The sequence below is a fragment of the Anabas testudineus genome, chromosome 9, assembly GCF_900324465.2.
Source record: "Anabas testudineus chromosome 9, fAnaTes1.2, whole genome shotgun sequence".
Taxonomy (NCBI): domain Eukaryota; kingdom Metazoa; phylum Chordata; class Actinopteri; order Anabantiformes; family Anabantidae; genus Anabas; species Anabas testudineus.
In genome coordinates, this window is record NC_046618.1 from 8028089 (window position 1) to 8041110 (window position 13022).

General features: G+C 43.3%; 1 protein-coding gene across 2 annotated transcripts in view; it reads left to right on the forward strand.

Moving 5' to 3' along the window:
* The window catches only part of LOC113150207 (tetratricopeptide repeat protein 28), a 151939-nt gene that overhangs the window by 134451 nt on the left and 4466 nt on the right, over positions 1 to 13022 (forward strand). For both annotated transcript variants that reach the window (XM_026342610.1, XM_026342611.1), the window contains 11 exons: positions 2526 to 2655; positions 2798 to 3016; positions 4531 to 4690; positions 7074 to 7214; positions 9905 to 10049; positions 10214 to 10393; positions 10521 to 11065; positions 11275 to 11522; positions 11635 to 11759; positions 11857 to 12088; positions 12190 to 12266. In XM_026342610.1, the coding sequence (XP_026198395.1) occupies positions 2526 to 2655; positions 2798 to 3016; positions 4531 to 4690; positions 7074 to 7214; positions 9905 to 10049; positions 10214 to 10393; positions 10521 to 11065; positions 11275 to 11522; positions 11635 to 11759; positions 11857 to 12088; positions 12190 to 12266 (2202 nt within the window). The remainder of the gene's footprint in view (positions 1 to 2525; positions 2656 to 2797; positions 3017 to 4530; positions 4691 to 7073; positions 7215 to 9904; positions 10050 to 10213; positions 10394 to 10520; positions 11066 to 11274; positions 11523 to 11634; positions 11760 to 11856; positions 12089 to 12189; positions 12267 to 13022) is intronic.

Consider the following 13022-nt stretch of genomic DNA (forward strand, 5'->3'; position numbering starts at 1 on the left):
AGTGCTGTCATCTCAACAGACAGGCGACAGATGACTGAAGATTTTTTTGTATCTGTGTGCATGGTCTCAGGAGCCCCAAGCCTCTACATAACACAGACATTCACTCCTCTTCAGCCCACTGCCCACCTGGCAAGCATGGAATATCCCCTTAACATCTCTCTTTACAGTCTGTCCACACACCACAGCTCCAGATTTGATATATTTTCCTTAGCTTGTGCATCCACATACAAGACTGGGAACCGTCATCCAACAGCAGTTGCTGTCACATGTGTCTGTAGGGAGACTATTCAGCTGCTTTCATTTTCAAAATCTAGTCCAAAAACATTTCTGTTATGATACACGCACTCTTCGTACATCTAAGTGACCCACATAGCTTTGTTTTTCGGTCCTGCATCATATTTTTCAAAAAAAAAAAAAGTAACTTTGTCTGTTTGCAATTATGTGTAACAAGAGTTGGGAAAGAAAGCCTGAACCAAGGTGGTGACTAGAGCAGAGGCTCATGAGTCATATTGAGGTATTTGTGTTCAATTATGGCAAAATATTATTCTAACAAGTCAGTGCAACATATTTTCCACTGCATGTTTGCTTTCCAGTTTAACGCTTGACCATAAGATCTTAGTAGGGCATGTTGTCCTTGGTGCAACTTACATTGATCCCATGCTTTGCCCACATTTACCACAGCTATGTTCAAAGTTGTTTTCCCCCTATATCAGCCCCCAGGACACTGTTGTCCTCAGAGTATAGATCAAATAGATATTCATGAGTTGGCCTGTTGCTTAAGATAACCTTGGTAAATGCAGTGACCCACTTCCGTCTCCTAATTCGTAAAGACATGTATTGAAATTCATAAATTACCCAGAGGTGTGCTACGAGAGCATTTGACCTCTTGTTTCTCATTCTTTACACATTTACACCCAGTTCTGTTTTAACATCTTAGCCGTGTTCACTGTGACACACACATTGACATGTCCTGATGACAATCAGCTACTTCAACAGCGCATGCTCCCCCTGAGAAGAGCTCAGATTGATATCTGAGTAAACATGGATCAATAAATTCATGTTAACTTAAATATCAGTGGTCTCCTGTAGATTAAGCTTCTTTTTTTTTTACATCTGATACTATCTTAGAGGATGAGAGTTCCCCTGGGAGGTTATTTTCCAAAAATCATTAGAGGTATGTGTATATCAAGCTACGCTCAGTTCACTGATTCACTGTGACATTGACATTCACTTAACATGTCAGATAAAAGCCATGTTAGTGTCAGTGATGGTAAAACACGAGGAGTGCTATCTGAATACATAGCAGCTGAAGAATGTAGCAGCTTCTACCTGTACCACTTCCAAGCAAGTTGCTGCGGACACAGCACATTTGAGATTGTTCCCCTTTTCATTTGTGTCAGGAGGGGTCAGGCCAGAAGAAAGGTGTTATGAGAAATGAGTTCCACTCTTAAAAGGATGTCGGCGAGCCTAACAGATTAAACTAGCAGCGCTGCAATCAGCCCACAGCCCTATCAGCAAAATCAGCCGGAGACCAGCAGCTCCGTCTACCAGCACTAATGCAATAGAGCTTGCAGATTCTCGGCTGATCTCCACTCTCCTCCTCCACTCCCTCTGACACACTTTTTTTCTGTGTGACCTTGGGATATGCCAGACAAGCTACAGCATACGTGCATATGTGTGCTCAGAGAAAATGGACACACACTCAAAACCCAGAGTGATTATAGAATAATCACAAGCCTCCTTTATTTTCTCTGCAGTTCTTTGTCTTGTGTGGGCTATGGTCAAGCAGTGTGAGCAGCCTCTCTGCTGGCCCCCAGACTCCTGGAGAGTGGCTCTATAGCCATCCTACAGGGCTGCCACAGATGCAGAAATAGGAAATCAATAAAGGCTCCAATGAATCAGCACTCGGCTCAGCCAATGTGCAACACTGCCTTCTGCCCCACCTCTCCATTTTCTCTCTGCTTCTCTCAATCCAATGCTGGCACTGACTACAAAGATTCAATAACAAACAAGCCTATTGAGTTCTCAAAGCATTTTTTTTTTTCATTGTCTTTCATTCATCTGTCTAAGATAGCCAGCTTTAGCTTCACACGGTCATTTTCATTTCAGGTAAATGAGAGCTGAAGAGAGGTTTACGTTTGTTTTATGGTTATTTATCAAGCAGCATTACAGTACTTTCCTTTTTGAGACACAAACAGACTTAGAAGACAGTGAGCCTGGACACGGTTATGATGACCAGTGAGGTGGGATGCTGCCATCTAGTGGCCAAAGCATTCTCCATATTTAAAACTTCCAACAGGCAGATCACAACTAATGGACAGTGTCTTACAATATGGTGACAACATGTTTTCATGATTTTCCTCAAGTTGAATCAAAACTATAACAGTGGTCAGAGAGCTGGTGTTATGCCATATATCACACCTCATTTGACCTGCAAACCTAAGGTTTGAATCAATGTTTCATCTTCTAATTTTACATTGTGCAATCCAGGATATTTGAAATTAACTGTTGTTTTATATCCTTAGCTCTACCGGGCATCTGCACTGTTTGAGACCATCCGCCACGAGGCCCAGCACAGCACAGACTATAAACTTTCCCTGTTTGATCTGCAAACCTCCTGCTACCAGGCACTTCAAAGGGTTCTTGTCAGTCTGGGTACGTCCGCATGCATTTCTCATATCCTCACTGCATCATGTAGATAAATTGAAAGTTGTTTTTGCTTTTGCCTCTGTATGTAAATAAAAGATTAGGTTCAAGTATGTCCACGTGAACGAGCGTTAACCTCTAAACTCCACAGGCCACCACGATGAGGCCCTGGCAGTGGCAGAGCGGGGTCGTACACGAGCCTTTGCTGACCTCTTGGTGGAGAGGCAGACAGGCCACCAGGAAACAGACCCTTACACCCCAGTAACAGTGGAGCACATCTTGGACACTGTCAACAGCCAGAGGGCCCTGGTGCTTTATTTCTCCATGGCTGCTGGTTACCTGTACAGCTGGCTGCTTGCTCCAGGGGCGGGTGAGATTCCACTTTCTACTTTCTTCTATCTCTTGTTCAGCTCGTACATTATTGCGATCCTAAAAATGCATATATACACTAATTTATATTACTAATTTAAGTCATGTATGTAATTAAAATAAAATATTTATAAAACAATTTCTGATACATATATGGTCGTTCATCAGTCAGTATTAAAACAGCTTCCTTCTAAACTAGTCAAAGCTGTAACAACTAGACATGTGAAGAGGCATTCAGGCAAATACAGAACACACACACGCTTGCTTGTTCAAATCAAAGCGGATATTTTGTGATGTTTTTAGCCACAGGGGTAAGACGGCCATTTGTAACACCAAGTGGCAGTGCCACCTGCCACTCCACTGTTAGGATTTGCCCCCCCGCCTCGCTTCTCACCACAGAAAGCATCCATCAATGAACCATTCTAATTGATAGTGACACAGCCAGATCACACCAGCAACATATTCACACAATGCCAACAGGAAAACACTTTGCTGTTGCACCAAGTCAAAACATACTTTCTCTGTCTCTTTTCATCCGCTCTTCTTTTCTTTTTCATGTATTTTTTTCTTTTTTTTTTGCTATAAGAACGAAGGCGAAGCTAAGGGTGAATTACAGTGCATGTAAATGACTCATGTAGCTGCTGCACTGTTCTTTGGCTCTCTTTTGCTCTCTGCCTTAAAGTGTGGAAATGAGAGCTGTGACCCATGTCCCGTGCCACTGGGCCTGAACATTTGATCAAATCCAGCTCCCAGGCAACCAGATGAACTTGAACCCCCAGCACTAGTCATACGGAGGGGCGTCACACTACAGGGACCAGTAGAGATCTTCAAAGCTCTGAATATTGCCCCAGGCTAAGAGGGAGCCACTTGCTCACTAATCGCCTGTCTGTCACTTCCTGGCATACCCCAGCATCCAGCTGGCACACAAACATGGCCTGCTCTAAAGAGTCTACAGTCAGTAAAAAGGGCTGCTAAAGTCCTAATTAGTTCTGTCATTCTGTAATTCAGACTTTTTTATAGACCCCTACGTGCACCCTCACACATGTAAACACCGTAATCACAAAACTGCCCTTACAGCTGAATTTAATACAAAACATACATGCAAGCACATCTACACATTTACATCACTGACACACCCACACACACATGCACAGACTGTACTCCATCTCCCAGTATGCCCTTCCCCGCCCCCCTCCTGCGATGTTCCTGCTTGAAACTCAGCAGCGCTCTCATGGCGGGCAGCAGATGGCACAGGCAGCCTACTCTTATCTTTTATTGAACAATATTTGTTTTATTCATTTTGCTCCACAGATGCACTACTGCACAGGGCCTCAGTCACAGTTTTCCGGTGAAATGATCCAATCTTTTTCCTGCCATGAGCGAGTAACAAAATTATTAATAGAAAAAGAGGCGTGGAAAATGGTTATTTTTATTTTATTTTATTTTATTTTAATTTAAGTTTAATTTCATATACACCTGAAAGAAGTCATTCATGTTTGTCTCCTCACTTCACAGGAATCCTGAAGTTTCATGAGGTGTACCTGGGTGAGAGTGTATCAGAAGGAGGTTCAGACTTCCAGGAGGGAGGCAGCAGTGGGATTGTCAGTGGCTCCTCTCTGGAGCAGCACATTGCCAGTGCCCGTGAAGCTCTAGGAGTAGAGTCTTATTACAGCAGGTGAGATGTTTGCACCTTTGGTAATGAAATGGAAACACATAGTTTTTTGTTCATTAACCGCATTATAAAATGTAACAGTAATTAGTTCTAGTTTCTAATAAACAACTTCATGACTTCATGCATTTCACAGAAATAATGTCAGAAACAATGTTTTACATTATTATTATAATCGAAGTGACACAAATATCAACATGATATGATGGTGACTTTCAGTCTTTGCAAAGAATATTAAGAATTAAAATTCTGTTTGTCTTTGCATGTAAAGGTCTATGTAAACATTTTATTTTAACTGAATAAGAAATACCAGACATTGGTAACTTGCGATAAACTGATTTAAATTAGATTTTTGCCACTATCATTGCATTATACAACCCAACAGCCATTAAATCTGCACTAAACTTGCACTTCGATGCAAAATTAGCAGCACACACAAACACACACACTTATCATTCAGTGTGTGTGTGACAGAGGGTTTGTATGGCTAACATTGGGGTGGCTGTGGCTCAAGCCAATAGGTAGAGCAGTTGACTGCCAATCACAGGATTGGTGGTTCGATTCCCGGCTGCCACGTCACATGCCAAAGTGTCCTTGGGCAAGATACTGAACCCCTAGTTGCCCCCGGTGAGTCAGGTCAGCTGCATAGCAGCTCTGCCATTGGTGTGTGAATGTGTGTGTGAATGGGTGAATGAGAAGCAGTGTAAAGCGCTTTGAGTACCAACTAGGTAGAAAAGCGCTATATAAGTGCAGACCATTTACCATTTAACATTGCGAGGACCAGCATACATTTTTGACCATTGGACTGAGGACATGTTTACAAAGTGAGGACATTTTATCCGGTCCTCGTGATGAGAAGGGTGTTTAAAGAGCAATTTTGGGCTTAATACTAGGTTTTGGGGTTAGGGTTACAATTAGGCTTTGGTTAGGGTAAAGTTTAGGGTGAGGCAGTTAGTTGTGATGGTTTGACTTAGAGTGAGGCAACACATGTTAAAACATAAAACATAAACATAAATTAAAAATTGATACAGAGTAGATTAACATGGCCTATGCAACAGTAGGGGGCTAGGGAAAGCATTATGTCATTGAGTGTCCTCACACTGACTGCCATATAAAAATGTGTGTGTGTGAGAAAGGGTGTTATTCTGCCCCATTGCACCCTGCGATGACAGGACTCCATTACCTGCCTAAAGTACTCCACTCTCTCCCCAGTGGGAATAAATGAGACGGAATAATGGCTCTTTGGATAGCCAGACTGTTGAACCCACCTAACAAACAGCCAACCTGACAAGTAAAGGAAGCGAGTTTACTGAGAGTGTGAGGAAGAATGGGAAGAAGCCTGGTAAAATCAATGGGGTAGAAGTCAAAGAAGCAAATGCTGGTGAATCAAGGCCTAGCAGACAACAGGGAACACAGCCAGAAGGACTCTGCAGGAGGAGATAAAAGCAATATTGACAGTATAACTCCTTTTCTGATATCTGTGGGTCTTCACCATGTTTGACGTTAGCCTTGTTTCTCTCGTTGCTGTTTGATCCATAGTGCCCAGCTGGTCCGCCCAGTGCCAGGCGTTGCCACCCTGGCAGGCTGGCCCTCCTGCCCCATTACCAGCTCATTTACTACTCCAGTGGGAAGTTGCACACATGCCATTACGGCTGGATGGGCACAATATGGCACCACTTACCAGCTCATTCATTCTTCAGAGTGAGGAGAAAGGGAGGCAGCAGAAATAAGTGGAGAGAGAAAATGAATTGGGAGGAAGAAGAATGGGGGGAGCATATGCATGTGAAAGAGAAGATGATAAAGAGTAGGGAGGAGGCAGCTTTTGTAACACTATTATCTATGGATTAACATATGGATTATATGTACTGTCAACTTTTAAAAGGCATTTGTATACTCCATCCAATATTTAATCTGAAATGAGACACATTCCGCAAGGATTTCAAAAATGTTTGAGGTGGGAGTGGGAGCATTTAATGATGAGAGATCCCATTGTGTAAGTTCACATCCAGCTACTGAGACTGCCAGAAGTTGACTTAAGAGTTACATGATATCAGAAGAGAGGTTTGGGCATGAAGGGAGCGATGGAGGAGAGTGGTGTTGAGGTAGTGATGTCTGGTGGGGGTGGATGCTCCCCACAGACTGGATCAGCATCACCAGCATTATAATGAAAGGATTTAACTCTGCTTACCATCAGGGTGTTGGACCAAGCCTGGGAAATTAGGCCAAGTGTGTGGGTTGAAGAGTGTGTATTTCGGGGCAGATCAAGAGTGTGTGTAGTTCGTTTATCTGCGGAGAAACAATATAAGTCTGTGTATTGTCTAATTTGCTGAAGTGCCTTTTCCTTGCCAACAGTTCAGCAGCTCATTCCATCTCTCTCTCTCCCTTTCAGAGGCTGTTCGAGCAGTGAGACAGAGAGTGAGGCAGGAGATTTGTTGGACCAACAATTTGAGGAGCTCAACAACAAGCTTAACTCAGTCACTGATCCAACAGGCTTCCTACGCATGGTGTCCAGAAACAATCTTTTCAACAGGTAGGATATTGTTGTAAATCACCTGGACACTCAGTGGACATTGCTTCACTCATATTGAGAGATAGTCACCAACCAACACCCACGTCTCATGGAAAAAAGAAGATTAGAAATATGTGTTTGGCTTAAGGAGATTCATGGGTATTTTGGCTCATCTCTGAAAGAGGTCTTTCGTCCATTGTTTAGTCAGTGCAGAGGCAGGATGTGAGTCCTCCATATTAAACAGACTGAGCGGAGCCAAGCTGCTAAAGTCCTTATCAAATGCCTACTGTGATGGGGCCATGTGTGTCTGGGTGTGTCTGCTTGCCAGACACAGACATTGAGACCGATGTCTGCGCAGATTTATTATTGTTGAGATCTCTGCCAGTGGCTTTTTGAGAGTATTATTTAACGATGATATGCAAAGGATTCATTTACATTACACTGATTGGCCATGTATACCAATAGATTGTGTGCGTGTGTGCAGATTTGTGTGTCTGGGTCATATTTCCATGTCCTCGTCCACACTTGAGCTGCTCTTTGATGAGAGGGTAATTCCAGCTTTAATTGAGTCTCGGTGCTCATTAAGCCCCTTTAATGGGCTGCCGGTATTAATCCGCTCATTCTTGTGGGTCTAAAAAACTCTGAATTATAAAGCTCCTCGTGCTTAGGAGCCTATCGTCTATCACAATGCCAGAGCAAGAGAAAAAGAAGAAAAACCTCATTGTCATTTCAAGTCACACATCTTGGGATTTGATGTCAGATGATGTACATATACTGTATGTGCTTCTCATGGGCTTCTGACTTCCCTTTCCCTGCCGTCATTGCTTAGATTTAAGTTCCAGTAATGGTGTTGTAGGCTGCCATATTTCCACAATTACTCTCAACTAAGACAAATGAGAAACATATAATACACTCTAATTGAATGACATACAAAATCCACATACGTTCAAAGAGGCGCAATAACAATTCGCTTCACACAGAAGATCTGATCTTCTTGGAGTAATGGTATCTTTATTTGGTATTATCATCGATTGCCCTGTTAAACACTGTGATCTAATCATCACCGGAGAGCTTGGAAGGATTACTATGAGAAGGTGATAATGAAACTTGGGTCTAATCCCCTCAGTGTGTAATTGAAACCGTTTTTATGCACAGTGATAACATACTCAGATTGATGATCAGGACACCACGCCTGTATCAAAAAAGCCAAGTGGCTACTGTAGCTTTAGCAATACTTGATATCACAGCTAGAATTTAGGTCAGTGTGAAAAGGGTGAGGCTGTGTAAAGAGGCAAACCTATCCACATTTGCATCGTCGCTCAGATCACACTTAAAGCACATCAGTCTAGGCTGCCACTGAATGCAGGCTTCACCTTCAGCTCTACTGCTCTTTAGTCTTTTTCCCTCAACACTTGACACTCACCTTTTCCCAGCTAATACTTTGCCTCCTCTCCCATTGTTACTGTCAGGCTAACAAACGATTGTTTGCTTTTCCATGGAGGCTCATGCCAAGGCCTGGGAGACAGACGGAGTGTTGGGAGGCTGGAGGGAAGCCAGTGGCCTGGGGCTAGCAAAAGGGCACGAGAGCTCTCTGTTGACTTGAGCCCAGAAGAAGCTAGGGTTGTTGGAACAGATGGAGAGTAGTGAAGAGTTTGGCTATAAAGCTTGGCCCTGTGTGCCTTGAGCACCAAAAGGCATCAAACCCCACGGCCACTATTAGCACAGTTCTTGTTATGATGTGTGCCTCATTAAAGAGCTGTCAGTCCCATCACACAGCACACATGCCTCGGACACTGACACATGACACTGTACCTTATTTTGGTTTCTTTCAAAAACTCAAAATACAGAGACATATTGGCAGCGCAGGGAAGATGCTTACAATCTCTACTGGAAGCCCTGATTTTTATTATATGTAGAACAGGCCCCTGTTAAGAGAGGATGGGCTCTCCTCTTCCTCCTCCTCCTCCACTGATTCTGGCAAGCCGATTGTGCTTTGCACAACTTCAAATTGCTGAAAGCTCTAGGTTTTCACAGTACAGCACTGCCATCTAGTGGAGCCTTAAATATTGGCATGATCTAAGTGGTATGGTCATGTGAAATGTGTGGGATTGTCCACTGGGAGATTGTTGCACATCACAATGGAGATTGTGACTTGAAAGTGAATATATCAGAAAGAGAAAAATGAGTCTCTATGAGTGTTGGATCACTTTATCCTGCTCTTGAGTGCAACCACACTCATAGAAGCTACAGTATCTGAGTTAACATCTTCCTAGAGACATATCTGATGTAACACTGCGCAGCAAGTTAAACATGGACCTCATCAGCCACAGTTCCAACCTCAAAGCAAATTAAGAGCAGCAGGATAGTTTGATGTTAAATGACAGAAGATCCCTATTTACAAGCAGAGCCTTTACATAACTAGGCTGATTGAAAGAGAAGTGCCAGCCAGAACGGAATAGCCCAGGGAATATGTAATGGATTTATGCTTTTAAATGGCTTTTAAGTTTAACTGTTTTTGCTTGGTCCATCATTTATTAAAATGGGAAATGTAAATTAAAACTCAATGTAATACGAGTGCCTTTATTTATTGGAAATATATTTGCCATAAAGGCACAATGTGGCAAACTTTAATGCAAACTGCCTAAAACTGTCTTGGCTATCACAAAAATATGATAAACATATAGCATTGTTTTGTTTTTGTGTTGACCCAGGAGTTGCCAGAGTATGACGAGCCTATTCAGTAACAGCATGTCACCTGCCAAAGATGGAAACTCTTCCCTGCCCCGTCGCTCCAGCAACCTCAGCAAGCCTCCTCTCCGGGCACTTTATGATTTGCTAATTGCACCTATGGAGGGGGTAGGTACCTGCATGGGTCATTGTCTGCCTATTGATGTAGTTGTGAAGTAGAAACAACAGCTTAATATAGAATGTATTTAGGAGTAAACTATAAGTCAAAAGCACGAGATATGGAATGTTATTTTGTATATTTGTGTATTCATACTAATCCTTTTGTCTGGCAGGGTTTGATGCACTCCAGTGGGCCTGTTGGCAGACACAGACAACTGGTGATGGTGCTGGAGGGAGAACTGTACCTCATTCCTTTTGCTCTGCTCAAAGGAAGCTCTTCAAATGAATATCTGTATGAGCGGTTCAGCCTTATCGCTGTTCCCTCAATCCATGGCCTTGGATCTAGTGCAAAGGTAGAGCTTCTTATTCTGATCACTAAGACATAATGTCAAGCTTCTATTTGAATCCAGTAAAACTGCATCAGGCTCTTTCTAACCACAAAATTTTCATTGATTGAAATCCTTTGTGCTTCGCTCCTAGGCCCACTCTCGCCGCCTGGGACCAGCTCCATGTGGTGGTGTCTCAATGGCAGCAGTAGTGGGGAACCCTCGCCTGCCTTCACCTGTGATGGACCGCTGGTTGTGGGGACCCATGCCCTCTGCAGAGGAGGAGGCTCTAATGGTAGCTGAGCTGCTAGGATGCCAACCTCTGGCAGGCTCCTCAGCCACCAAGGAGAGAGTGATGAGTGCCCTCACACAAGCTGAGTGTGCCCACTTTGCCACTCACATTTCCTGGAAATTGGCAGCTCTAGTGCTCACCCCAAACCCTGAGGGAGTGCCTGGTGGGGCAAGTGCCAGTGTAGGGGTGGGAACAGTGGGAAGAGGTGCAGGGGGGAGGAGAGGCAGCAGTGGTCGTGGCAGGAAGGGCTCCATTGGAAGTGGCTACACCATCCCGGAGTCTCTGCACATGCAGGATGACAGCAGTGATGTGGAGAGCATCTGTGACAGTCCACCCCTTCAGGAGTTCCTCCTTACAGCTGCAGATATACTGGACCTGAGGTTGCCTGTCAAGCTAGTGGTGCTAGGGTAGGTTGATTAGTGGTCTCTGTGTTACTTGTAGTCCTATTATGTAATGTAAGTTCTGGAGTAGTAAATAAGTTATTCTAAGAAATAAGAATGAAAAAGAGCATTAAATATGATATAGGTATAATTCGAATTGATTAGCATGAAGCTACAGAATAAAAGAGACATTGTATTAACTGATGCATGTGTTGTGCGTGTCACTGTGGCTACAGATCATACCAGGAGTCCAGCAGCAAGGTTACAGCAGATGGTGTTGTGGGCTTGACCAGGGCTTTCTTGGCCGCTGGAGCTCAGTGTGTTCTTGTGTCCTTGTGGCCTGTGCCTGTCGCAGCCTCCAAGGTTTTTGTCCATGCCTTCTACACTGCCCTGCTTAATGGGACCAAGGCTAGTGCAGCACTGGCAGATGCCATGAAGACTGTCCAGAGCAGCAAGCAGTACTCACACCCCTCCAACTGGGCAGGTTAGAGATGTTACTTGTTGTTCTTCAACTGTAAGACATGTTAATAGTACATTACCATAGTCAAAGAAACAACCTTATAATTGAACTTCTTCAACTGCATTTGTCTGTCCAGGATACATGCTGATTGGCAACGATGTGAAGCTCAACAGCCCGTCCTCCCTCATTGGTCAAGCTTTGGCAGAGATTCTGCAATATCCAGATCGAGCGCGTGATGCACTAAGGGTTTTGCTCCACCTGGTAAGATATGAACATTTAGGCTTACATCCTTACTAAGTGGGCTTACAATAAAAACGTCGCACAAAAATACTGATGCCAGCCACTATGCTCCTTGCAGGTGGAGAAGTCTCTTCAAAGGATACAGAATGGCCAGCGTAACTCCATGTATACATCCCAGCAGAGTGTGGAGAACAAGGTGGGGGGCGTCCCTGGCTGGCAGGCCCTTTTAACAGCCGTGGGCTTTCGTCTTGACTCTGCAGGCACCGGCATCCCTGCTGCTGTCTTCTTTCCCACTGCTGACCCAGGAGACAGGCTTCAGCAGTGCAGCACCACTTTACAATCACTACTGGGTATGATATTACTTGCTTAGACACAGTGCTGCGTGGTTTGGTTTGTAATGATCTTATAGAGTGCATAAATAACAAAGAACTTTCTTTGATCCATCCCTCAGGTCTTCCGCCACCAGCACTTCAAGCTTTGTGCAAGCTCATCACAGCTTCAGAGGCAGGAGAGCAGCTCATCAACCGGGTATGCTGCTACAGTTTTGAACAAATGCTGCTGAAATTTCATGCACCACTTAGAAGATGGTCTTTGGCTCAAATGAGAAATCTATTGGTATCACTTAGCATGACAACTGAAGCAGCCCCTTTTTTTTTCTCTGGTATGCAATTATAGAATATAATATAATATACGGTGGCAAAAAAAATTGCATTAATTTGTCATAAAATGTGATCTGATCTTCATCTAAGTCAAGAGTATTAACAAATATAATGTGCATAAAATAATAACACAAAATAATTCTGATATTTCACATTGATCTCTTGATTTAGAACAATCATAAAAACCAAAACCTAAAAAAAGTACGTGAAAACCCCCTCTCCCCTTCAGTCAGTCCATAGCATCTCTATTGGGTTGAGGTCTGGAATCTGATTTGTTTTTTAAATTAGTTCTCTTGTGTGTTTTGGGTCATTGTCCTGTTGCATCACCCAACATCTACAGAGTGTCAGCTGACGAACAGACTTTCTCACATTATGCTGAAGAATTTTTGATACACTTGCCTGCAAATCTTTGGTTGTTACTCAGGGTTGTTTCTTAACTCATTGATGAGTGTTCATTGTGCTCTTGGGGCCATTTTGCCTGGCCGCCCACTTCTTGGTAGTGTAGATATGTAGATTGTTTGCCTAACTGTAGACTGGTGAATTTCTAAAGTCTTTGAAATCACCTTGTACTGTAATTCTTTTCAGTGTTATATAAATCAACAATTCTTTATCATAGATCCTTTGA